The sequence below is a fragment of the Leptosomus discolor genome, chromosome 9 (genome assembly GCF_034619465.1).
Source record: "Leptosomus discolor isolate bLepDis1 chromosome 9, bLepDis1.hap2, whole genome shotgun sequence".
Lineage (NCBI taxonomy): Eukaryota > Metazoa > Chordata > Aves > Leptosomiformes > Leptosomidae > Leptosomus > Leptosomus discolor.
Window position 1 is genome coordinate 41,059,469 of NC_141399.1, and position 27,940 is coordinate 41,087,408.

Below are 27,940 nucleotides of genomic sequence, written 5' to 3' on the forward strand. Positions count from 1 at the left end.
ATCTTTTTAGATCCCGATTTCACAAATTTATATTTCATCTGCTTCCGCTTCGAAACTTGGGTTGTCAATGTGTGGAAGCTCATTCACAGCAGAGGGCTGAAATTCATTGCTTATAAGATGCATGTTGTCATCTGTTCAGAACAAAAACCAAGAAAACACAAAATTAAGAAGCGTCATAGGCAATCTTTACTACCTTAAAGCAAACCACAGTTGCTTTTTTTCCCCACAAGCCCACTGCTGTGGTCTTTTCCCAGCACTTCCCCTGCAGAGTGAGAAATCCAAGGCCGTGCTCCAACTACCGCTCTTCTGCTGCCCCTCATTAGTTTTGTGAGCCCATTCTTGACACTACCTGCCATTGCTAGAGGTATCTGCTTGGCTCCAGAGTTCACTTCTCACTAATGTGAGGCTACGAAATTCAACTGTAATGAGATCGGCAATTCTCATATAACTTTAGGGCTGCTGAAGACAGGCACCAGGAGCAACTTCTAGAGACTAGGTTCAGGATAAACTGTAGGACACAGGCTGATTCAGAGAGGAAGGCCTTCTCCCTCCATACTAACCTTGCTAGGCTGATGTTAGTGTGTGCCCTCGCCACTCAAAGTGAGAATACACAGGGGCCTGAGCCCTATAACTAATCCAGAATCACTTCAGTTGCTTATAGGGATGTAATTTCAACTTCTGATGTTTAGCTTATAGGAAGTGCCCTCTGCTCTATTGGAGTGCCTAAACAGGGCGCTCCCATACACATGTCACTCGCTGGAGCAACATGTCCCACAGGAGGCAGGCAGCAAATCCCACACTTTCCTAGCAGCTAGGCTTCCCACAGGAAATCTAAGCAGGCATGGCTAAAGCACCCCTTTTGCCTCTGAAAGCTTCCCCACTTACTCCTCTTCCTGAGGCCATTCCACAATCCAGGGGATAGTTAACTTTCATTTTTTCATTTACCTGTAACCTTTCCATTTTTAAAGTCAACAGCAACACCAAGCATTATGTTGGCAAAGTTGAGCACTAAAGACATTTTCAATTAGTTTGCTCTTGTTCAAAAAGATAAGGTATTTGGAAAAGCTGATAGTCTTTTCCGATTAAAATTCTCTGAAAATTTGCAAAGACGACTCAGCCTTGGCAAAATCTGAAGTTCAATTCAAGTATTTGTCATCTCTATTTTGCATCAACTAAGCTAGAGCAGGACTAACCCCCAGAAGTTTTCTGAAAGTAATTAACTACTTAAAGCAGACAGATCAGGTGGCAAAGCAACACTCACTCATCCAAATGAAATCTCCAAAGAGACAACGAGATGAGGGACATCTTCAGTAAAATATCTTTGGCCTTTAAGTAGTAAGCCTCTGATTTTTCAACTACTCTTTTCATAGAGTTCAGTTTTTAACTCACACTTAGGTTGCATTTCATTTGAAAATAAAGACCAAGTGTCAGAGGCAAGTGCTAAAACAAAAGGGAAGATTAAGATCACCCTGAAAAAACAAGGTGTTCCAGCACTGTGAGATATTATTAAGGCAAACTCCCCTAATTCACAGCATAAGCAACAAAGTGCAAGGCAATCTGGCAAGATAGATGAAAGAGTAGACGCACTTGGTGTTGGTGTGGGTTCCTTCGGAACAGGCTCATCTGCTGCTTGGACAGAAGCATATCCAGATGATGCCGTTTCACTATGATTGTCCTCTTCATTAACTATAGAGACATTTGCTGTCCCACTGGATACTGTGGCTTGCACAGACTCTGCCTGCACAAGCTCAGGTCTTTCTTCTACATTCATCTGCATGAAAAAAGAGAAAATGGTTAAGTTACAACTTTGGAGGAGGCTGAAGCTTTCCAGGAGGCCAATACCTGCAAGGACTGCAGTCTAGTGAACTTTTACCTAGAAAAAAAAAAATTAAAATTGCACAAAAGCTCTGCTGTTAACCTCCAGCATCATAGGTGAAAACCAGTTACTGTCTAATAGAGTAGGAAGTTCAGATGCAGCTTCTGCATTCTTCAGCCAGCTCTTCCCTTTTACTGCCCAGTAACAGGAAAATACATTCCTCCTTCCACTCAGTACAGATCTCCCTCCTCCAGACAAACTCTGGCATACATTTTTAGCTGGTCCAGGCAGTATCAGGCACTAGCAACAGCATCTTGCCCTGGCACTTGCCACAGCAAGCCGTTGCAGAAAACATCAGAAATTCTTTATGTATCCTAGGAAGTCATATGGCTCCAGGAAAGCCATACATGCCAACACATTCACTTTTCATGTATTCCGGGTACTTTGTAACTGAATAGAGGCTGGTTTTTCAGGGACAGTATGAGTTGTTAAAGTCTGCCTGAAGCTTTGAGGAACAGCCTTAGCTGCAAGCACAAGAGCAATTATTCAGTCAGGCATTACAATCAATTTTTGCTGACATTCTGCTCAAGGCTTTTAATCATACCAACTCAGGCCAGGTCAGCTGCAGGCTTTGCAATTAGTCCTGCAGCATCTTGCCACTGACATGGCAATGCCTGTGCTTATCATCTGCACTCTGGAGGTGGCATGAAATAGCTCAATATGTGGCAACTACAGTAGCGTTATACTGATGATGGCATCTGCCACTAAGACAGAGCCACTGGCTTACCTCGATGCCCAAAACTTTAAGTATGTCACATTTGCACATTGGACATGTCCTGTGTTCCAGAAGCCAGGGGTCAACACACTTCTTGTGGAAGATGTGGCTGGTGGAAGAAGGTTATAAACAAGTTAGATTTCTAACATCAGGAAAACTGTTTACGTGGCAGCTATGAAGGCCCATTTAGAAACACTGAGAACTTATTTGTTCTAGAATGGATTACCTTATTTTGCCAGAAGTTTCCGTTGAAAGCTACGGAAAGCTGATCTCTCAACCTGTAGCTGACTTACGCTTATTAGTATCTATACAACTTGCTAGAATTCAGCATTATCATCTTTGTTGCATCAGTCAAGCTTTTTTATTTTTAATCTGTGTACAATACATTCCCAGCTGATAATTTAACTATTATTGACATCTCAGCCTTAGCTTTAAGGTTAACTTCTGTCTTGCAGATGCAGATGACTAAATAGCACTTGCTTCTCTTAAAACTACATAGAAAAATCATCTCAGAGTTATGCCTTCAAGATAAACTATACTCCCACACATTTACTTTGTCTATGCAATCACTGTGTATTCCAAGGGGATATTTGGCAGGCTGCGTACTCAAGAAAGTAAATATAGTTCAGCCATTACAGATGCAAATTTGTGCTTTATGAAGACACTCAATTTTACAATGGGTCTGAATTAGGCCACAGATTTAGGAGGATGACTTGAAATCCTCTAATCTGCCTGTTTCCTCAGCCTGAATAGAAATAGCAAGGTAGACAGGCACTGCTCAATATTAATCAGAACTCTATTATGAGACAAGTGCAGAGATCACCACATCCAGTGCTCAGTATCCTACGCCCCAGTATGATACCAGGATTCTCCAATTGGGCCCACATAACCAGCACCTCCTTCCAGCTGCACCCACGTAATGTCTAGAGTACAACCTGAAACTTCCTTGAGGCATTACTATTTTAAGTACTTGGACTTAATACTGGTCTTGTGTACCTCTGCTACTATAAATTCCTTCAGTTTGACTATCTGGACAAGAACAACTTCTGCAAATACACACACCCCAGATACTTAGATACCACTGATGTGACTCACAGGAGCGTTCGATTGCTTGTTTCCTTCATGGACATAGTTAAATGCTTTCAACAAGTAGGGTCTCAGTGTTGAGGTCAAACACCAACATCAAGTACGTTCTTGCAGTAAATATCAGTTTATAACTCATGTGAGAGAGAATTTAATATGGCTGATACTGGCAGAGATAACCACTGGAGAAGATTATAAAGTAAATGCAGTCATCTTAAGGTAGTGTCTCTTGGATCTACATTTGGGCCAAAGAGGAATGAAATATCACAAATGTATGTAAAAGCACTCTCAGAGCAAAGCATAGCACAGCAAATTTATGTGTAAATACATTCAAAAGAAGTTACTCGCCTCTTAACCCAGTAAGCCGTGCTTTGTTTGCAAGTTCCTATCAAGATTAGCAGGGTTTATAGGAGACCCGACTTCTCATTATTTCCCCATCAGCCAAAAGTATCTAGAGCCCATCTAAATGCTTCTGTACCCATGGGACTTCATTACTAAACAGGACTACCCACGAGCATAAACCTGACAAAACAACTGAATAATCATGAACACACGTGCCTAAAAGGTTATTCATTTTTGTGGTTTTTTAAGCTATTAAGTTTGTTGACAACACCTTAACAGGGCAACTTTGCAATATCAAAACAGCTTAGAAGTCCTACTGCTTGGGAGCAGAGAAAACTTCTGTGAAACTGTAACCTTGTGCAAAGGTAACCCCAGCTCAGGTTTGATAGCGTTTGGCACGCAACAGTGGCTACAGATTTTTCCATTCTTCAGAATTTGATTTTTTCCTACATCAAAATTTTTCCAAGTGCTTTTTTGTAACCCTCCCCAAGGGTTACAAAAACGACTTCACATCAAAATTTGTGCAGTTCACATTGCACTGATTTTTGGAAGCTTTGCCAGAGCAGCCCTGTTCAGAGGAACAGGGGGAAGTTCCACAGAACAAGTTTCCTTAAGCCCTGAAAAGGCTTCATTGCTCATCTTAGAGGCAATCAAATGAAAGTCTTAGTGCTACAATACCAGGCTTCCACAGAAGCACAGCAATGAGACACAACAGTAGAGAATTCTAGAAAAATAAACTGCTATAGCTCTGTTTGGTCTCTATTTCAGATGATGCATACAAGAACAGAAATGCTTTCTCCACAGAAGTTAGCATGGTTTAACAAGTTCAGCAGAAGCACAACCATCTTAACCAGTAAACTAAGAGACAAGAAATGGGCATAGTTGTGCCAGTTATCTGCCATTTAGAGGTAATATTCTTACACACCAGCAAAGGGAAAAAAAAAAAAAAAAAAAATCTTTAAAAAGCCCTGGCATCCCCTGGAGAGGCACTGTGGTCTGCTAAGTTATACTTGTCAATCTACTCACAGGGGAAGTGTTCTTGAGGCCATCAGCACACACTACAAGTGTCTATTTACACAGTTCCTGTTGTTCAAAACACTCTTTGTCAGGGATTCAAGAACTCTTGCTGTGCAACAGCTTGACTAAAGTTTGATCAGCTTTGTTGACATAGCAGAAGGAACAACCAGTAAAAGGCATGCTTCCAGATTTGGGATTAAGGGGCAGTTTGGAAGACAACTTACTTGCAAGTCAGAATACGCACTACTTCATTCGGCTTGTACAGATCAATGCACACAACGCAGACATCTGCATCAGGACCAGTTTCCTAAAGTTGTAAAATGAATTTACAGTGTTAACAGACTTTGAAAGCTTCCTTTGAACTACAGTCAGATTTACTGCAGACAAACGGGTCTAGATGAAGTAATCTAAAATAGCTCCCGTATATAATCTTATACAAAAACATTGTGTGGATTACTCATAGTCAAGCTGACACTTTAACAGAAGCATTGAAAGTTTAATCCCATTATTTAGAAATCCGTCTGCAAACCATCATTGGATTATTTGAGGCACTGCTGTAGAGGTTTAGAAACTGTTACCTCCAGTTTTAGTTACAAAAAGAATAGCCAGGGAAGCTGATTAGATGTACTAGTTTACCTTTAAACATCCATGCTGGCAAATTAGGACCTCTTACTTCAGCAAGACTACAAGCAAGCAACTAAAAAAAATAAATCTGATGGCTAAGAACGTACAAAGTAGAAAGTCTTGCACACTGGAAAAGGACCTGGTCAAAAGAGGAACCATCTCTGCAACAGATAGTTATGGGCTCAGAGAGACTTCTGCATCCTGCTCCAGCACTCCCACTCTCTGGGTTCTATGCACAGGGTGTGCCATAACTCTTGGGAGATTATAGGATCAGTCATACCTCGTCCCCTTGCTTCAGGGTGCGCACTGTTAACTGTTCCAGGGCCTTCTTAGCCTTGGCCCTTAGCTGTCGCTGTAACAGAAAGCAGTCCTGGTTAAAGAGTCATTTTTCTCTTAAGTGGTGGTTACTAATACTTACCCAAGTGCCTACTGCAAGCAGGCACCAGTTTTATAATCCAGATGTTATCAAAACAAGCCAAGTAAGCATGACCATGCTATTTAGAGACTACATGACACAGTTTCAGGACATAGTGATGCGGTTATTGACGCTGGATGACACACCAACAATGCATTTGCATACGCTTTGTTTTCACCTAACCTTTACACAAAGCACAGGGATTTCAAGGGTTTCTTCTTTGAGAAGATGTGAGATGCCTTGACCAGATTAGACCTAGCCAAAACAAACAGAAGCCTTCAAATTGACTTGGTACAGAAGACTGAACGTTGAGTCCAACAATCAATAATTTTAACTACTCACTTTATGACAACTTCCTGGCACAAACTCACATCCTGATGAAAGCTGAGATTCTTTACCAAACAGCTCAGATACCGCCAACACACCCTGAACTAGTCCTCTGCCACCTGTACAGAGCACACAAACAGCTCAGGAGCCTCCTAGCACCGACCGCTCCTATTGGGTGGAAGAATGCAGTTTTATCTCAATATTGGTTCAAAGTAACAGGCACAAAGGAAAAAAAAAATAAAAAAGGGCCCAGAGCTATTTCTCCCCATGACACAAGGTGTGAAACAAATCAAATGACTAGCCCCAGGTGGATTGCATGGCAGCTTTAATGGAAGCAGAGGAGGAAGCATTCCCATTCATGCAATAATTTGCTTGCTGCTGCCAGGATAGCAGAGCAGAGATGAGCAGGAGCCCAGCTTGCCTGGCAACTGTTGCTGTCCAGCTGTCACTGCAAAGCATTTAATTAGCACCGGAGCCAACATCTCTGTTTAAAGGTCACGGGTTGGTGCTGTTCCACCAACACAAAGAATATGACTGTCCTCTCCCTCCTCGGTGCGCTCACTGCCTCAGGACACGGAGGCGTAGCGGGCAGCTCTGGCAGTGCCAACCCAACACAACACTCATCTTAGTGACAGACGACTCGGGTTTTGCAGCTAACCAAAAAACCCTCTTCCCAATTCAGCCCCTCAGCACAGGAACCCCGCACTGTCCGCTTTCCAGCGTTACTTCTCTTTATGCATTTTAAGTCCAGTTACAAGAATCTTTTCTGGGATGGAGGTGAGTGCTGCTGGCACAAGTGCAGAAGGAACAAGTGGGTGGAGGGCTGCTGCTGACAGAAGAATCAGCGAGAATTGGTAATTCAAGTCTGCATAAGATTCCCTGTGCTCAAGCAATTAATCACAAACGAGTTGATTTATATGGTCCACTGAGACCCTGTCAAACAATTTTGGTGCAAATTGACCCATTTGTATATCAGTGTTGTTTTGGCATCTTAAGATAATAGCATCGATGTGCACTCTTCTAGGAGTTTAATAGTTAATAGCTATTAGCAGCTGTCAAGGAAGAGATACATACAATCCAAAGGTGAAGGATGAAAACAAGTTTTCAGATTATTTTTTATTTAGGAAAGAGAACTAGTGAAGTTTTCTTTGAAGCTTGTAAAGTTCTTCTGCTGAAGTCATCAATGTATGTTTCTGTATATCACTTAAGGTTAACTTTAGAATGACGTTCCCCTTGTCAATGTTTCAGACTGAAGCCACACAGGAGCAGCCACGTACCCATCTCTGTAAACACCAAAGACCCCAGAAGTTTCAGCAGCAAATGTGGTAACATCAACAGAGCAGGAATGAAGCAACATTAGTACTTCTCATATGCAGCCAGAACTATCTGTCACCGCTACTTGTTATTAACTGAAAACTAAACTTTCTAGGAATGTACTCCCTCATGCAGTATCTGATCTACACATCTAATGTCAGGCCAAACATATTAGACAGGACCCAACTGGCTGTATTGTTAATAATTTACTGAAACAATATTTTAAGTTTTGCCTGAGCACAAGTTTAATTGCTCTTCATGAAATGCACCAATGGCAAAGTCACCTTTAACATTGATTTTGGTAAGTACAGGAGAACACCCCTCCGGGTGGATGGAGAAAGATTGCAAGAGGAAGCTTTTCATTGAATAGCCTACCAGGAGATCCGGGATACTCGAGCTTGGAATGTCAAAGCATTTTGTGAAGCCAAGTTTTTCAAGCAAACATTAAATGTTAATGACATTAAAAAGTCAAAGAGCCCCAACCCAGCAACTCTAGGAAAAAAAAACGCTGTTGAGGCAGGAAAAAAAAATAAATCAAGATATTACAAAACAGGTCAGGTCTCAGGTCCTATCCAGGCTCTGGCATGTTGAAGTAAAGAGGTACCTAACTGGGAAAATTAGGTTTGCTGCTGCTTAGTCCTCAGTCTTCCCTAGTCAAATGCTGACAATTTTCTCTCAAACCCCTTCTGGGTCATATGAGCACAGACATGGCAATGCAGACCAGCAAGGTCTAAAGAGGTCAGGACCTTCTGCTTTTCTCCTGTAAGCTAAGGAAGTTCTTCCTCACAGGTAGCTACTGCCATGAAAACAGTTTTGAGTTGTGGAAAGTTGAGCAACTCACCTCCTCCAAAGCCATTAATTAGGTCATTTCTCTGCTGCAACATCTAATCTTTAGGAAATCAATGGAAGTGAAGACTTGAGCTTAAATTAGAAACCAGGCCACAGATAACATCACTGGCCATTTTGCATTATTAAGAAAGGTTAATATATTGAGGAACTGAATTTGCCAGTACTCCACTGACTAGAAAGGTAGCAAGCCACCTACCACACTTGCCTTGTTTTTCCACCTTCTTGCTCACAGACCTCATGGTGCAGTAAGAGATTGCAGAGGTGGGGGCTTGAATTTCAAGCCCAGAAGAAAATATGCATCCAGATAAGAACTAGCAGGTTGTAAACAGTTTAGCTAGCTGGCTCACAAGGAAAAGGCTACTCTATTTTAACTCACAATTAGGACAGATGTGCTACTAAACTGACAGTTTTGCTTGGACCGCACGACAACGTGACTGGCTCTTCTCAATAGTCACTCAACTTTTTAAAGAAACTCTTTGCACAGTTTTACTTTACTGACTTGCATGCAATGCCTGCTCAAGCTGAGTGAGAGACAGCTGCTGCCTTCAAGAAAAGTCTGCAGAGAAGAATACATTTAAAGCATGGGTTATGTTTGATCAAGCCATCCAGAAGTGCCTTCACCAGAAGAAGCGAGTAGTAATACCAAGAAGCACAGAAACTCTATCGCCAAACAGCGAAGTTTAAAGGTACTCAACAGCCTGACTCTTCTATAAACAAAAGATTGCTGCAGAAAGCACTGAAGTATGAAGATTTTTCTCAAACCAAAAGGAAAGGAAAACCATAATGCCAATACGGTAATACCTGGAAGCCATCCAATTCAAGCAGGGGTTGCTACTACTCTTTCTGTTCTACCCCTTAGTAAGCAAGTGGGACTCAAGCTTCATTGCCCTTCTCATACCAAGGTGAAAGCTCTCCTGGGGCTGTGGCTCAGTCCACAAAAACAAACAAGCCACATATTCAGCAACCTGAGCATACAAAAGACAAGCTGCAGAGCATTGTTATCACATATCACAAATAGCTGCTCATAGCACTCTGTAGAGCAATCCAAAACTGTTCATTTTGGTTCAAGTGGTAGACTGACACTTTAAAAGACTACTCACACCATAGCAATGTCAAAAAATCAGACAGATACTTTGAAAGGTAGTAACAATGGGTAAAGAAATGCGTTCAGAAGAGCAGCTCACTTCTGAAAGAGGGAAAATGTGTAATACTTTACTATCAACACACTGGACTGTTTCCTAAGGACACCTCCCAAAAGAACACATAACCCTTCAACATTCACACAATAAAGGAGACAAAACACACTCCTTTACCAAATAACAGACTGAAGTCCAAGCAATCTGAGTTTCCAAAGGGCTGAACAGTGACAGGAAAGCTCCCTATGTAGCATGCAAGCCGATCAGTTGTTTGACTAATACTCAGTATTTCATGTAGCCAAATCAGTTAAAAACTCTTAAACTTTGGATATACAGTGAAAAATCCAATCAGCTGGCTAACAGGGAACATTGTAACATCACCTTTTAGTAGTTCACCTTCACTAACAAGAACTTTCTTGTTATTCTTTGCTTATCTAATCATTGTGGGGTCAGTTTTTAGAGGCCATGGTATAAAAACAATTGAAGACAATTCTGGATTGTCTTGAGGTTCACTTTTACAAAATAGTACATTTTTACCTCCTGATAGCAGAAAAGCTTTCTTCTATTCTTATACTTTATAAAGCGCTTTTTTAGGCTCCTTAATTTCAGTTCAGCTGAAATCATGTGGAACTGGCACGTCATTTATCAATGCTATTTTTCAATCTACAGTAAACTCTTTGTGCACACAGAGCCCAAGATAGAAGTAGTTTGTGAACATACTAGCCAAGCAGACTGGATTTTCCCACTACCATCTACCACAGAGGCATTAATAACATTTGCTGTTTGTTCAAAGCCTGATAGTTCAGAATAGAGCTGGACTTCCACAACTGCTCTGTTAAATACCTTCAAAGGAGGAAAGTTTTCATGTGATTTGATGAACAGTGTCTTTTGCAGACCAGCTTCTAGGGTGCCCAGATTTTCCTGCCCAGGTACATTAGCATTAAACAGAGTTCCCATACTAGGGTAGATGGCAGGGAATGAAAGGGAATTCATAACCAGGAGATGGTGTGCATCTCTGTTCACAGATGTCAGCAAGAGGACAGCATCAAGTACCAGAGCTCCATGCCATCCCTCATGAAAGGTACTACAGAGAACTCCACATGACATCAGGAGTGGCAATGCTACGTCTCACAGGCGGATGACAACTAGTTCTGCTTTTCCAACTATTCCCTTATCATATCCTTATTCCCTTGTATCCTCGTGTCACTTCCAGGTATGGCATAACACCAGAACATGCAAACGGGCTAAACCAAAACACTTAAAGGGGGCCTAGTCCAGAAGTTTAGGCAGACACACCTTAGACGAGGCACAAACAGAGCTCAGTTCACCATTGGATCTCAGGATATAGGCAGCTGACTGTCATCCACAAGATTACACTTACACAACAGGATATCAGAACACAAACTCGACTGAGTGAGATTCTGTGATTACGAGAGAGAACCCAGCATTCAATTCTGGCCATATTTGAACCCCACATTCAACTCCAGGAATATTGCTGTCATTCACCCTAGCTAGTCTCTGCCTGCCAAGCGCAACAATGGTTCTGCATGTTAACATTTTGAAGAAGCCAGTCCTAAAATGTTACAGAAGCCTGAAACTGGCCTGAATTTCAACACCTGTATCCAGCTTATTTCAGAAGGATCTTGTTCAAGGGGCCTGAAATTTCCAGGACAGCAGAGAAGCTCTGTAGGGCAGGTCTTCTGCAATGGCAGAGAAGTTTGTCACTTTAACCACTGATGCAGAGCTAATTCACACACTTTGAGCCCAGCTAGAGCAAGATGCTCATGCTGTTACTGTCTGTAAGGGACAACTTTTCTTTCAAAGGTCAGGTAGCTCCTACAAGAAGAACTGCAAAGGAGACCATTGCTATCTGCAACACTGCTGTAAGGGCAAGGCTGAAGTAAATACTCACATCTGAGCCACTCAGATCCTGTTCGTGCTTTAACAGATGTCATGCCAGGACTTTATTCTCACTTTTAAGGCTTTTGCTTAAGCCCTGAAATAGCAGGTATAAGGCAGGTCTGATCAGACTGAAGACAAAGCTGTAAGCATTAGTTCTACAGCTGATCAGATTATTGCACAGAAGGGAGTTACTTGGAAACTTAACTCATTAGCAAATCCCTGCCTGGGGTTTTAAAAGAGCACAATTTAACAGTGCCTTTTTTTTTGACTCCTAATTGAGGCTGTCACTGCAATTCTCAAAGCTTTCAGTCAGAAAGCAGCTTTCAACAAGCAGCAGTTTCCCAATTTGTGGTCTACAGAAAGGCGGCCAAAGTCATGTCACTGTTTTGCAGACACATTTGCAGTCGTGTCTCACATTACAGCTAGCACATAGACAGTGCTATGTGGGAAGTGTGAGGGTCAGCTAAAAGCAGTTTAGCTCTCTCACCGCCTCCAATACATCAGCACTATGGCTGCACTGCAGTTCAAGGAGTAAAATTTGTAGCAGACAGTTAGCTGAACATGATCATTTGCTTTCTCCAGATGGTTTACTTTTTGCTGTTTCTTTGGAAAGTTTTAAGCTGTTTAAAGCTACATCTCTCGCATTTTAAAGATCACACTCTTTCCTTCCTTCCATCCTTTTGTGGTGTGAACAAATTAAGTAGTTTTTACCCTCAAGAATCACAGCACAGAGGCTCAGGGTATTAAAAAAAAAAGCAATGGCCAACATGAACTCACCTGAGTCTTGGACTGGGCCCTTGCAATCCTCAGTCTTCGAACAGAATAAAAAATAAAGAAGCCAATAGTTGATGCTGCGAGAATGAAAAACGACGCCGAGATGAAGAAGACAGAGTATCGATTCAGCCAATCACCATGCTTTTTCCCGACTTCAATAACCATCATGACTTTCATGCCGCTCTCAATCCGGTGTAAGATCTCCATGCCTTTCAGGTTGCCAATCATAATTGCAACGATGCTTTCAGCTCCTGCAAAGGAGAAAGGGAATTCATACTTAGTTCACAGGTGTGGTATGAAAGTCACTGTCTTAGATGCCCCAGTTCAAGTGCTAAAGAACACAATAGAAAGTTTCTAACTAGCATTTGCAGATTCAACATGAGCTGATGGAATAAGTGTCATCTCCATGTGCTTGTTCAGCTGAAAGGTATGCAGCTCACAGGTAATCGAACATAAGTGACCCATATTTAGAATTCGTTCCTCTCCATAGCACTTCTCATTCCCATATAGGACACACATTGACATTATTTTGGACTCAATGCTTTGGTAATTCACATTTTAACATGCCTTTGAATGGCATCAAGATAAAAATAAATCCTATACAGAGCAAGGTCACTAGGGATTGTGGTATCTCCAGGAGCTCAGGGATGCCAGGTACACAGCTGGTGGCTTAGGGACCCTTCCTGTAATGGATCCGACTCTCTCCCTGCTCTCCTGCTACTTTTTAACACCCCTTTTTAAAACTTGACAGTACTGTTGAGTACTTCTGGACACTGAGGAATCAAAGCCATAGATCAGCCGTTGCTTCTGTATTTTCAGAAGCAATTGAGAAGTGTTTGAGTGAAATTTGGTTGTGAACTATAAATGCTGTTGTGGGTTTCTAATGCAAATTCAGAAGGAAGCAAATATTAAGGTGTGCTCAGCTTACAAAAAGTTGGTGGCAGATGGCAAACTCCATCCAGATTTTAACAACAGATTTCATTTACTCAGTTGAACATCATGACAAGCCATCAGAGGAACCAAAGGTTTCACGGCAGGAAGAAGTGTCAAGCAACTCTGGTCACCAAGTACAGACCAGAATGTAGCTGCTTTCCTTTCAGTGACAAGAAAGTGCTTGAGGGCACTTGATACTATTTGCAGGAACTTCAGGCAGTCCCAATATAACAAAGAGGCTTTTAAGGGCAGGGGCGGGAGAAAGGAGAAAGGGAAACAAGTAGATTGCCACTGGCCTCTCTCTAAACTAAACAGAAGAAAAGTGGATTCAAAGACTAGCCAGTCAGGAGTCTCACACATTAAACCATCAGCTGGACACATTCATAATAGATACTACATTGTGAAAGAATAAAGGCTGTTACAGAAGTGCTATTTTTAGCTAACCGCTCAGCCACACACTTTTTAATGGGGAGACCAGGTTGGTTTTGGGTTGTTTTTTTTTGTTTTTCTCCATTAAGAGAAACATTATCCAACTGTCAGCTATCAAAAAACCTAGAATTGGTGTTAAACCACAAAGGCTCTCTTTTCAGAAATTAGTTTTCCAGCTCGTTCATATAATGCCTTTGATCCAACATGGCTAAGAATGATGTCTAGCAACTCTCCTTAGTGTGACTAAACTCATCTTTAATTCAGAAAGCTCCTTGTAATGAGAAGTACATCACATAGAGAAGAGGGGGAAAAATTAAAACAGAAAAAAAATCAGCCAAGCTGCAACTACTGTCCCCTATGAAGAACTAGGGCTTATACATCAGTCATAAAATGAGCTGGAGCCAGGTGTTAGGAGCAAGTGAAGAATAAAGCGTGGGTCAAGTAAGAAACTGAGACTTACTTCCATAAGCATGGAAGAAAGCGTTGAACAGGCTGTGACAACAAGAAAATAAAAAGTCTGTCAAAAAAAAGCAAAAAAGCTTGTTCTGCCTTAGTCCGCTTTGCTTCTGCATGTCTCACTAGTCAAATATAGCTTGTGGTTATGCACAATGCAAGATGTAGCGTAGGGATTCCTGTTAATGAAATGTCACCATCAGCCTGCAAAACCACTTCAGCTACTAAGCTGTCAGTTGTGAACAGGTTTTACCCTCGAAGAAAAAAAAAAATCTTCCATTTATATTTCAGGCTAATCAGCTCACCAGGATGTCATTTTCCTGTCTTTTCAAGACAAGTCTTTTCCTGACACTTTTTCCCCCCAGTGAGTTCTCTCACAATTTCAGCTCTGCTTTAGGTAAACACATGCGAGCAGTCAGCTGGTAGCTTTGACACTGGAGCAACAAGGGCAGAAGTGAAAGAGTGGTGATTTCCATCAGCACCTGCACTACTCCCCTCCTTGGAGCAAACCCCCACTGACATACATCAGCATCCATCTTCAATATTTTGTAACGCAGACTCTTAGGTCCAACAATTACCTTCTAAAGGCAATTACAAGTGAGCTAACCTGACACCACATGAAGTCACCAAATGCCTTATGCCAACGACAGGGGAAAGGAATCCAGAAACTGCACCTAATTTCTGGGCACCAGTAGCACAGTTTAGTCACTTCAGAAGCTCTTTTTGGACAGAGACTAAACAAGGGTCTGGCACCATTACACCGGGCCTGTCATGGGGACACCACCCTTACCTGGCAGAAAACAAGGCCTCCTTCACCTGCCTAGTGGAGATTCAATGATGCCTTATTAGCCTGATGCTATGACAGAAGCCCAGAATCCATGTTTAGGGCTACTGCTGTGCTTCTAGAATAAAACCAGCTACGATCACCCCCACCCAACGCTTCCTGAGCTCCTAGATGGGTCCCATCAAGACAGGTTCTGAAACATGTTACTGTGGCCTAGAAACCCCCAACCTAGACAGAGGCTCCCGACAGTGCTTGGGCATCTTAATGGAAACGAGCTATTTGAGGGGACATCTGCAGAGGTGTTTCAAGTATAGCAGCTGCCCTGAACAGTCAGCTTTCCCCCTCGCCCAGGCTCCAGAAAAGTAAGAGGAAAGTCAATTAGTTGTGCATGGCAAAAACCTCACAGAAACCCAAGTTCCTCACCTAAGTGTCAGGTTTTGTGATTCAGGTAAAGCTTTCTGTAACAGTTTTTAAAGGACATTAGAAGGTGAGATTTAGCTGCTGCCTTTTTAAGCTAATAATGGGCTTACTGCTAAATAGAAGCAAGACCTGTTTAGTTAAACATTTCCCAGCCTCTCTCCTGTCCCATCTCCTGTGAAATGAGAGGGAAAGTTATTCAAGTCTTTAGACAAATACAACTTGCCTCTCTAGATTCAGAGTTTTGCAGAAGGTACCTCCCAAATTATAAGGCAACACGCTGATCAAAATCTGAAGGATGCTCTTTTGCAGATATGGGTTGGCACAGACGAAGCACAAGAACTTAAACAGTTTGTTGGGGCGGGGAAGAGCTAGGACAGATTTGGCAACACAAGGAGAATGCATGACTAGGATCAAAGGTTTACTTTCCTGTATCAGGTTTACTTATATGCAGAGTGGAGCTGCATCTATTTATACCAATATAAATACCTATATTAAACTCTGCCCTGCAAAGACTTCACTTGTTCTGCCGTTACACTTCTGCTCCCTGAAAACATGAAGTTACAGATTTGGCAATTCAGTAGAGAAGTGCAACGTGGAAAAGGAGCACAGAACTGGGAGCATTAACTTTTGCACAGTAAACACCTGCCTTTTCACATTCATTAAGGGAACTAGTGTAATCCAGTGCTACTCCTGCGTGTGCTACAGATAAATCTGTTTTGAACCAAGCAAATTGTAGGGCCTGGAGAACAGTCACCCGACAATATTTAGCAGACTGCAATGTAACCTAATCAATGCCTTAATAGCAGTCATTTTTAGCTAAAAATCACAATCTATTAATGCATTAAAGCACATCAAGGCAAGGATTAGATCTTGGGGCCAACCAAATCTCCTGCTTCAAAGCAAGGTATGGCAAAGCATTGCTTACTCGATGCAGATTAAGTCTACATCGTGTGCAGGACAACCAGAACTTTAGCTCTTAAAGCCATCACATATGACCAAGTCCCAGATGAGTAGATCCCTATGTGTCACTGCTAAGTACGGTGGGATTCTGTGGCACATCTCAAGGCAACACTTGCATTGCAGACCCATCTTAAAGCACACCGTTGATGCCGCCATGGTCTCCGTATCTTGAACAGCTATCATCATAAACTCTCTCCCCACAGAAGCTGCTTGAAAGACGTTTCACAGTGCGTTCAGGGTGAACAAAGCTGCAAGCTAGTTCCCACAGGAGGTGGGATTTTCAGACTTGCCTTATTTTCTTTTTCCTTCATCACCCATGCAAGTGAAGGAATACGAAGCCCTAGCAGCTTAGAGGAAGTAACTTCTTCCAGGCACATTACAAGTACAATTCCAGCTTCTAGAAACACTACAAGCAGGTTTCTCTGGGTCTTATAGTGATTTTTTTTTTTTTTTTTTTAAAAATGAAAAGGGAACTGGTTTTCCATAGATATTTATTATCAATATCCAGTAACAAGAATTCCTTTCTCAATTCTCTGTTAGGACCTGTTGAAGTTGTCCATGCTTTCAGGTAGTTACAGTACAGCTTCCAGGTGATCTGGAGCTCACAAAGTGTTAAGGAGATTCAGAGACCAAGGAATGCACCAGGTTTTGCAACAGTTAGAGGCTACATGACTGAAGGCTTTCTCCCAGCCCCCAAAACTCACCACTGTTAAAGCCTTTCTATAATACAGAAAGAGAAAATGAAACTTTAGAAGGGAGCTACACTAGCACCCCAGGTGCAACAAACACAGCAGAGTAAGAGTTAAAAGGCTAGAGACTACAGCCACGGCATGTAGACTTACAGTTCTGCCCACAAAAGACTCTGCAATGGTGACACTGAGCTTGCTCCCAGTCTTGACTTGGAGTCTGTGCTCCCGGGGAACATGGGACAGCCCCATCAGCCCGCAAGAGCACAGCTGCTAGCTATATGTGTAACAGGCAGATTCCCTCACCTGCGATGAAAGTTGAATGCCACCTTAACCATCATCAAGATTTATCCCTAGTGTCCTGCATCTCCAGCCTCGCAGTCGAGCTACTCACTGCATGAGAACGTCAGCGCAAGTGCAGGGCACTGCCTAAGCTTCACCCATTGCTGCTTTCACAGCAACCATCCCTTCCAAGACAGCTTTGGTAAGCAAATCTTCTCCCAAGGAGAGCAGGGTGTTGCTATAGCAGTGTTTTCCAGGGTGAAATCCTGCCTCCTGGACGCTCCAGTGCAGGCTCCTACAAGTTGAAACCACTCCACACACAGCAGACAGCTCAAGAGGAAGAAACAGGCCTTTTTGTGCATGCTGCTCCTCCTCAAAGCTCCAGCCAGTCTGAAGTCAAGCTTTGTTGCTGCACTTTCACTTGCCTTTTCTTCCAGATGATTGGGGGGGGGGGGGGGGAGAAAACTTTGCCCCTATGTTAATCTTAATACAGCTTTTGGATTGTGCATTTAACGAAACTGAAGCACACCTGGAAAGGGGAGGTAAGAGAGCACCTCCAGTAATTTAAGTTTCTGCTGTGTTAGCAAAACCCCTTCAAGTTATGAAGGCCATATTTCAGTTCCCCAGCTAATTAACTGCCACTAAACAAGTTCAGTTTTAAGAAAACCCTTTTCAGCATTTGAATTTAAGGAATCTTTTTTGTAATACCACATTTCTTATTCACCACTTCAGTTTCATAAACAAGAAAACTGAACTGGCTCAGACTGCTAACCACAACACCAGCTTTACTATTGAACACTACTTTCTGGTGCAGCCCATTTTAAGATCTGATATACCAGCACCTAACAGAAAATATAATATGCCTTCAAAACTTAAGCAAAAAATTCAGTTATGAAACTTGCCATCTCTGCACACTTTCCCCTCCTTTACCACTGATTTTGATAACCCACCAAGAACATTAATTCAATCTAAGAGAACTACTTAACATTTTCTCTGTGTAATACTCTGAGGTGACACTGACAAATGCTGTGAATGTTTTTCTGACTCTTGTGAGGCCCTGGCAAAGCTTTTTGCAGTGAATAATTAACTTCCAGCTGTTTGACAGCTTTGCATGGCATGGAAGCCAACTCAAGAACTCCAGTTCCAAGTCAGCTCATCTAGCCTCACTTAAAATTGGTTTCTCAGCTCATTCGGGCATTGGAACCGTTTTGCATTGTTTAAACTTGCTTTAAACCAACCAAATTCAGCTTCAGTTAAGTCGTGAAAGACCCTTTCATTTCACTTTAAAGGCCTCAGTGTAAGCTGGGGAAAATTCTATAAATCTTTGCTTTCTCAGATAGCAAAAGCCAAACCCCTCTAATCTCTCTGTCACCATTTACCAAGAACAGGCTGTTAAAACAGCATCATGGGACGCTTTCCCCTTTGGGGGCAGACCCAGCTACAACATAGTTCGGTGAAAACATTTAAGGCAGGCAATAGTTTTGTAGGTATTTTTAAGAAAAAAGGTATAAGACATGGTAAGTAGGTAAGTTATTTCACAACAAGGAAAAAGCTACCATGCTGCATGCAAGCTCCAACATTTCAGATTCAGTAACTTTTACCCTTTTCTGAAAATCTGAAGTTTTGCACCATCTTTAAGCAGAGTTAAATTAAGCACCCAGAGTTTTGCCAGTATTATTTCACTTTGTCCAGAGAGTGCCTTGTGCAACCAATGCATCTGATGTGGCACAGCCATGGCTTCCTCTCCCCAGGGACAAGCACAGCTCACTCCATGGCTTGCCTAACGCTTCGTTCTGGTATACCCGCCACCAGTCCTTGGTCTTGGTGGTATCAGCAATCCATTTCAACAATATTTTAACCTAATATTCAACCAACACTATATTTCCCTTAGGACACAAAAGTCACTGGAAGGGGAAGGAAAGGAAACAGTACAGTAATTCTATCTGAAAGTTAAACTTGATCTTTCCCTGTGTAGAAGGGGTTTTCTGACAGGCTAGCCATGGCCAGCTGATTGGAAGTTGTTTCATATCACAGTGGCAGAATGAGTCCAGATAAACTAAGAAATTTTTTTTTTTAAATCACTATTTTTTTTACAAAGGAATTAAACAGCAATTCAGCAGACAAACAATGAACTGTTTTCTCTGAATGCTTTAAGAGGACTGAGAAATGAAGGATGCAATTATTAACAGATTAAAGGCTGCAGGCATTCTGCTACAGCTGAGTAAGTTCTGCCAGAGGACTACTACAGGATGAAGGATTTTTAAAGAGCTTGCATGATCTTGCAGAGATGTCTTCAGAGAAGGTAGTCACACAAGAACTGTTCAAAGTACTACAGCAATAACCCATCACATCCCCTTTCTACAGCTATAGAAAGCCCCAGCTGACCACCACATAAGCCACGTGCTCAGAAAAAGCAGAATGGAAGAAATTACTTTTGATTTTGATTGCTTCATATACAAAAAGAGCAAAAAGCAGACTTCAGAGTTTGACTTCTCAAGGAAAGGATAGGCTCTCCTTAACCACAGCAGAATCACTATCTGAAGACTCTTCAGGGAGATGAAATACAAACCCTGGCCTTGGTTAGATGGTGGCAGGATCTTTGCTTTTATCTACATGATATGGTGCTTGCAGCACAGATCAGCACTACCTGTGCCTTCAGCCTTAGTCAAAGGAGCTAGTCGCATTCTCCCGGCATCACTCCACCATCAGCAAAAACGCATTAGGAGATCAAGCCATCTCCTGCTTTAACATGAAAGACACTGTCAGTCAACTCCCCAACAATTTCTTACTAGATTAGCACACCTGGCTCTTCAGGCATGCAAGAAGAACATTTGATATACTGTCTTTCAGGTTTAAAAAAAAAAAAAAAAAAGACATAACATTTTGAATATTGCTTATCTCGCTGTATTGAAATAATAAGAAATAGGGGATTTCTGGTGATTATCAAAAAGAGGCTGGTACAAGCTCACTGTTATCCACGACAGCAGAAGGAAAAATAAACTAACAGCGTACACAGACGGAGCCAACATTACGGACACGATGTAATTCACCTCCGATGAAAGGCCCGCGCTGCACACAAAAGCCACTGTGTCTTGGCACCATACCCCGCTACAGATGTGAGGGCTATACCAGGCCTCAGAAGTACTGTGAAACCAGGCGCCTGCACGCTAGTTCTGCCCTCATCAATGGTGTATCAGTGACAAAAAAGTAATGATCTTCTCACCCACATGCACAAGGCCAAGTCTAATCAGGAATGGAGATCTAACCAAGCAGCACCTATCCTGGCATTCATCCTCCATCACAGACACTGTCAAGAGGAAACGTCATCCTCGTGCCTTTATTGCCCTGCAAAAAGCTCTCCCCTTTGCAAGAAGGGAGGGTGACTGAACTCAGTTCCAGGAGAAATTTAAGCCTGGCTAAGCTGACATGTAGGTAGGCTTGTCCCTCCCCCTTCTCCTGCTCTGCATGCTCTCCACCCCAAACATTACCTGGCACCAAGATAAAAGAATTGCTCATTTCCAGGCTGCTTTGCACTTATTTAAAGCAACAGCCCCTTATGACCCCAGCTTTTTTGATTGAACTGTCTTCTTGCTCACACTATCACCTAAGCTTGATGAAATCTACTTTCAGCTTGCTTTACTTGGCAGCTGGCACTGTGCCTGATATCTTTCTCCTCAACATACAAGCCTTTCAAAGTACAGAGGTAAACATTCAGCAGCAAGTCACTTGAAAAAGTTGCAAAGATTGGCAGGAGTACTCAGGAGTAGGAAGCAATAGCCAGAGCTTTAAAAAGATGATTTAAAAAAAAAAACAACGGGGGGGGGGGAAGGAGCATTACAGAGAAATTTAAAGATGATAGAGCGCCTTAGATCCCCAGCACAGTGAAGACAGAAGAGAGGGGAAAAAGAGAAACCCCCTGCTAACTGGCAGTTGTGTTCCATAAAAGAAACAGTTATTTTGGAGAATTTATGCCCACAGCAGTCTTTGCCTGCAAACACATACCACCATATGCTCCTCACCAACACTACATTTATTAATGGGACTACAGTACTTAGGAACTACCACCCATGCTTGTCTACAGAAACTCTTTGGTGAGTTTGGCCTCTAGATTGGTCACCCAACAGTTACTGTGGATAAGGAAGATTTCCACACTAGGAAGTGTGGGGAATCTTTTACCAAACAGGCTAGATGTCTAAGAGAGCACATTAAGACCAAATGTAGTTTTACATCACATGAGTTTCCATGGCTCCCCAGGGGATACTGGGTGTGGAAACCAACCTGCATGATTTAGTTTAAATAGTGTTAAAAGTTACTACTTGCCAAGTGAATCCAACAATTACCAGCCTTTTTTTTTGCCTTCCCCTTCTGAGCCTTCGAGACATATGTAAATGCTGCCAGGCCCTCAATCTTAGAGCATAGAGAACATGAAATCATCTTTTAAAACAGCAGCCAAGACAGTATGCTTATTAAGGGCACCGAGATGAATGAGATCTGTCGGACTGCTCTCTTCACATGCTGTTTGGTCAGTGGCACTTGCAAAAGTATCATCTTTCAATATAGCAAACAGCATCTAAAACCCTCTGGAGAAACAGCAATCAACGTTCCCTAATGAAAATTCTTTGGTGAATTTACTCAACAGCTTTCAGCAGTTTTGATTTAGTAAATATCTTGCTCACCCTCTTCAAATGAGATTAAGCTCACAGCTAATATCCCTTGCTCTCAACATACCGGTAGCAGCTAAGTGCTCAAGTAAGTCTGAGAGAGCTAACGATAAAATAGTGTAAGTCAGCACGGTGTAAGCCAGAAGGCATCTGTCTGCAGAGAGATGACAGGTCACATTTGATACAGCAGGGAACAGTGCTGAGCCCGACCGCTGTCTGCTCACTGGCACATTCAAGACTGGAGGCAAACAAGCACCATCGTTGTTTTAGGGCCTTATGTCCCACACAATGAAGCCTCTGCTACCACAGCTGTCACTTCAGATTTTAATTCAACCTTTTACATTTCAGCAGCCCAGTAAACCCAAAAAGCAAGGGCACTTCAGAGACCTGTTCCAGGCTATCTAAAGGTTGGTCCCTACCCTGAAGTTTTCCATGGCACAGAGGTACCCAAATTAGACCAAAAAGTGCAAGGGCAGGGATCAGAAGCTGTCAGACACGCCAATCAGTCTATCCTGCTTCTCAGTGCCTCTCATGCTTGGTAACAGACCTCTGTGCCATGGGTAGCCCCAACTCACTATCACATCCCATCCCCACCCTGCAGGTGGGAGACTGGGGTCATCAGCCAGACTCTGTGCACCACGGTCAGTTATCTGAAAGGCATTATAGCTGGGGCATTAATTTACTCTAAACCAGGCAGCCAGAACTGAACTGAGCATAAGAAGACAAAGTTGCAGCACACACACCTCAAGTAGCTATTCTCAGATTCAAAGAGCAATGAACTCCAGGCACTACAGACTGTAAATATGATCCAGTCACAGTGGATCCATTCAAGTTCCCTCTCAAGAAGGAGCTGCTGATAGGAAGGGCTAAATAATCTGCAGAGGCTCACTGGGCCGTGGCCAGGGAACACAGGAGAGCAAGTGTCATTAATCAGACCTTGCATCCTCATTCCTCTCCTTGGATGTGCTCAGCGCGTCTTCACTCACCGCAGAGGAGAGGTGCATTACTTGTTTACACAACATTTACAAAGAGTCGGCATAGCCTGCCTTGGGATTGCTGTTCTGTCACAACCCTTAACAAGAACAGTTTTACAGGTCACATCAGCCTTTTAGTATCATGGCAAAGTTTTAGCTTGCTTCTAAAGATCATGCCTCACACAAAGTTGGAGCAGAGCACGATTACACACTTTTGCCATACACTATTTCCTCAAAGCATGTGGAGGTTAGCCTTCACCTCAGTGAAATTCTTGCAGAACAAGTTCAGTGGCAGTGCTACATATTTAACCTTTCCTTCCCCTTTCACCCATTGATGCAAGTTTGCACTTGAACCAGATCTTGTTAGCCTGAGACACAGTGTAACTGTTTTAGCCAGAATTATTTAGCTGTGTTCCCCCAGAAGCAGCCCTCAGCAGATCAGGTGATGTGCTTCTCAAGGTTACAGTTACATGACGAGAGAGAAACCAAAGCAAATGATCACAATAGCTTTCTTACCTGCAAAGAATCCTTCTTGACCAGCTGCAGGGAAATACTTAACACCAAAGAACACCTTCCATGGCTACCACCATACCCTGACACCAAAACCACCTAACAGCCCAGTTCTATCTTAAGTCAAGGTCCACCTTTAAAACAAACCAACTCTTGTTGCGCACTTTTCCCCCCATGTGCTGCTGTTCTTCTCCAATCAAATGTCTTTTTCAGATGGTCAATATAGATTACAGGGAAGTACAATTATAAGCACACAGAACTGAACTTTGAAACCCCGCTCAGCCTTCCACAGAGCGGTACCATCTTCTTAAAATGAGCACAATTAAAACTCAAGTTTGCCAATTGATACGGGTTTGTGCTTATAAAAGGACAAAGTAAATATTACTTTGGACTTCATTACATCCTTGACATTCTATGTGTTATAGAGGATTAGGCAGGATTTGATCATATCCGATTTGGCTATTCATTGCATTATGTTGTTTTGATTGCCAGGGTGGTTTGTTTTTTGGTGTTTGGGGTTTTTTGTTTGGTTTTGTTTTGGGATTTTTTTGGTTCTAAAGTTGCCACACCAAAAGGTTTCCATACAGAGCACTGATAAAGGCAATAAAGAATTAATCAGACTAAACATGATGATTCTAAGAAAAAGAAGTCTCTGGAAGCAGGATGACCAGCACAAACACTGCTGTCAAGTACAGGCACCTTCAAGTATCTAAACAAGAAAGTTGCTTCAAAAGCTTGACAGCCCCAGAAAAAGGGACGCTGTACTTTTAGATAAGCTTCTGTTAATAACTTTGTCTTCCGTTGCTACCAAAGTTCGGCAAAGAAAAGCATGTTGTGACATACATTTTAGCAAAGCCCACCCGCAAGGATCTTCTTTCTCTGCCAGGCAGACGGCAGCTCCCATGCCCTGCTGCGGAGAGGAGAGGCCTCCACGCTGCTGCAGCGCAGGCAGGAGATGCTACCCCAGCCCTGTGGGCAAATGGGAAAGCCCTGAGGCTTACCTCCCCCTTGCCCCGGCCAAGCCAGCTCCCGCTACTTCCCACTGCCTCAGCTCGGAGGAAGTGCTCGGTCTTGTTTGGTTTCACTTGCCAACATATGATGGCCCAGTTAAAGCAGAAATGAAGCCAATTAGGAAACGCGGATTGTGAAGTCCCTGTTAGCACAGCCACCACCATTACAGCAACCGCAGGAGCTGTAGTTGCACAAAACCTGTTCTTTAATGAGCAGGGCTACCTTCACCACTGCCTCCAGAAGAGTTAAGAGCATCCAGTGCCACCACTGGAGGCCAGAAGAGACCCATCCCAAAGCGCAGTTCAGCAAAGGGCAATGTGACCAGCTGTCACCTTTAAAGATTGAGCTTAGCCTGCAGCACTACACCTCATCAGCATTATACAAGCAATATCCCGCACTTGGCAACACAAATGAGGCTGATTAGTTGTAGCTTGCTTCCTCTTGGCCACGCTGTGTTGAAAGCCTGCAACATTTGTCAAGTTTGACTGGAGAGCATTGGCTCCCAGCAGGGGCATAGGGCAGGGGTAGCCCAAGCACAGCATGCCACCAAAGCCCCGTGAGCAGTAGGAAGAGCATCGCTGTGGGGAGAGGTAGGAACAGGGACTTGCAGATGACGACAACAACAGAAAAAGATAACCAAAGTCCAGAGAAGAAGAAAAGGGAAGGTGGAACAGGAGAGAAAGTGAGGGACTAAAACAGGGACAAGGAATAAAAGCAACAGCAGCAAGAAGCTTAGCCCAGTAATTGTACAAGCACAGGGCAAAGGAGGAGTAATGCAGATGAAATAAGCAGTTTGACAGAAGCTGTCTTCTTCAAGAAGTCCCTGTGCCATTTGTCTACAGTTTAGTTGGGAAGTTCCAACATGCCCTCGAGCCCATAACCCACAGGATAATCAGGACAGCTAGAGCCACTCTGACACAAATCCCTCAGCAAAAAGCTTAAGGGCAGCATGGGAAAGGAGGAAGCTCCTCTTGGAGCAGGCCCTGCAGAGAGCAGATGGCTCATTTTAAGAGGCAGCTCCTAGCATGCTGTAGGTCTCCCAGCAGCCAGGATGGAGGAGGGGGCAGGAGCACATATACCTTCCCCTCAAGAACAGGTTCAGCCGTGACCTAGCCAGGTCAGCAGTGCCAAAGGACCTCCTCTGAGAGCTGCAGGATGAGGCAGGCACACAGTGAACAGGGCTCAGGGCAGCGATGCTACTGTCAGCTCAGCAGGAGGAACTCGCCCAGCGATAGCCAGAGCTCGATAGCGTTTGTCAGCAGATGATTTGGTTACATAAGAAAGCTCTGCCTCAGAAAGGCCACAGCCCATCCAGGCTGTACGTTTTAAATTCTTGGAGTACAGACAGTCATACAGCTCATTAAGGCTGCACTCAACAAACCTCCAGAGGCAGCTACTGTTTCCTTGTCTCACCACAACACTTACCTCCACTGCTAACAGACAGAAACCCTCTCCATCCCTTCCAAGAGGGGGGCTGCAAGGATATAATTATTTTTCAATCCAGTCAAAGCTTTAAGACTTGCTATTCAGTTTGACTGTTATATTTCTCTCCAGAAGATGTGGCTTCCCAAAGCAGTGCCACTTAGCAGAACAACAACACGCCCATGAGGTGTGTGAGCATCAATCCAACAGCTGAGAGCCACCAAAGCCAGCTCACCCTGCCCCACCAGAGCCAGGGCACCTGCTGGTGCTGTCACCAGAAGGCAGTTACATAGCTTTCAAGCCAGGGCTGTTTCTCAGGAAACACTAGCCTGAAATAAAGCCAAATCTCATTCTTCCTTTGAAAGATGGGCAGGTTGAAGAAAAAACCAAACCAAATCAAAACCAAACCCCACTGCTGGCAAGTAGGAGACTTTCTACAGCAAGAAAAGTGAGGCTCTGTCATCAGCCTCTGCAAAATGGAAAGAACCTTTAAAGGGCTTTAGCCACTTGCAGTAGAAGTGGCATTTTGCTGGTGAAAAGTTACCTATGCAAGAGTCTCACACTCCGCCCATTTCTGAGCTGGCTAGTGTGCAGGACGTGGGGAGAAAAACCCAGTTGTCCAAGTGTGGAACCCCAGCCCATTTTAGGGTCCAAATCGACTCCACAGGCTTAAAAAACCGCAGCATCCATCAGCCCTGGGCAGCTACCTGGTCACACTAAGGAACCCAAACAAACTGGAGACACTCTCCCACCTTCACCCCACGCACCCCTGCAGCCAGTGCCCAGCCCGCCCAGGCCAGAACGCTCAGGCAGCCGCCTCCTCACCCTCCGTCCACAACAGCAGCCTCAGCGATCGGCCATCGTTACTCATTAATCAGAGAAAATTCAACAGCAGCGCCTTGAACAGGACCGGCTTGTCCGGGCAGAAACTCTTCTCGTGCAGGAGAGTCGGAAAGGAATCCCAGTCTCTTACTGAGCATCAAAGCCGGGTGCGCTCGGCGAGGGCTGAACCAGCCGGGGGCTCACCAAAGCCGTGCCCTGCTCCCGCAGCCGACAGAGGGGAGGGAAGGGGCAGCTCCCCGCGCAGGGACCCCTCTCTAAGGCTCCCCCCCGCCCCCCGGCGGCGGCTCACCGTGGTGGGACATGGGCAGCACCTCGTTGCCGGTGCCGCGGTAGTTGTAGATGACGGCGGCGGCGGCGCCGCGCTCCGCGGCCAGACGGATCTTGTCGGCGAAGGAGCAGCCGCCGCCGCGCTGGATGAGGGCGAGCCAGCCCGGGGAGCCCCCGCCGCCGCCGCCCGGGGGGGCTCCGCTGAAGTTGGTGCGGGCGCTGCAGGCGTTGAAGGAGTCGCGGCCGTCGGGCAGCACCAGCACCCCCGCGGCCGCCTGCAGCGGCGACTCCTGCCCGTACAGGCCGCTCTCGCTCGCCTCCCAGCCGCTCCGGTTGTGGTCCGCGGCGTCCTCCCACGACACGTTCAGCCAGGCGGGCCACGCCGCCGCCGCCGCCCCGCGGGGACCCGACGGCGGGGAGGCGCAGAGCAGCGCGGCCAACGCCAGCAGCGCGGCCCCCGACGACATGCCGGTACGGCACGGCACGGCACGGCCCCCCCGACGCCGACGCCTAAAATCGCCGCGGCCCCGCTGCCGCCCACGGGGGAGGAGCGGGGCCGCCCCCGCCGCGGCACGCCCCCCACCCCCACCCCCACCCCCCCCCCCGCCGCGGGAACCCCGCCGGGAGTCCCCGGCCCCGCCGCACCCCGCGCCGGAGCGAGGACCCCGCGGGGGTTGCCGAGCGCTGCAGCCGAGGGCGCCCCGACGGCGGTGAAGCGGCTTCCCGGGGAGTCCCCCTCGGCGGATCGCCCCCCAGCGCAGCGGGTCACCCCCCAAGGTTGCTTCCCAGCGGGGATGCGGCGGGTCGCCCACCCGGATCGCCTCTCAGGAGTGAGGGCTCCTCCTGACCTCTCAGGGGTGGTGGGCGACCCCCTCCATCACCTCCCAGCGCAGCGGGTGACCCTCCTCCAGGCTGCCTCCCCTGCACTCTG

General features: G+C 44.6%; 1 protein-coding gene across 1 annotated transcript; it reads right to left on the reverse strand.

The window, feature by feature from the left end:
* Positions 1–27: 27 nt before the first annotated feature.
* RNF128 (ring finger protein 128) lies at positions 28–27,476 on the reverse strand. Its single transcript, XM_009955378.2, has 7 exons — positions 27,032–27,476; positions 12,378–12,625; positions 5,938–6,009; positions 5,258–5,340; positions 2,604–2,700; positions 1,588–1,771; positions 28–131 (listed from the first exon to the last, which is right to left on the reverse strand). Exons 1-7 carry the CDS (start codon positions 27,474–27,476, stop codon positions 28–30), a joined length of 1,233 nt encoding a protein of 410 aa, XP_009953680.2.
* Positions 27,477–27,940: the final 464 nt, after the last annotated feature.

What these genes read in the sequence shown, in the direction of transcription:
- RNF128 (XM_009955378.2), bottom strand. Translation starts at nt 27,476, where the DNA reads ATGTCGTCGGGGGCCGCGCTGCTGGCGTTGGCCGCGCTGCTCTGCGCC. An exon ending in GCTGCCCATGTCCCACCACG is followed by an intron (nt 12,626 to 27,031) that starts GTGAGCCGCCGC and finishes TCTCCTTTGCAG; the next exon opens with GAGCTGAAAGCATCGTTGCA. An exon ending in GTGCGTATTCTGACTTGCAA is followed by an intron (nt 2,701 to 5,257) that starts GTAAGTTGTCTT and finishes TTCTTCCACCAG; the next exon opens with CCACATCTTCCACAAGAAGT.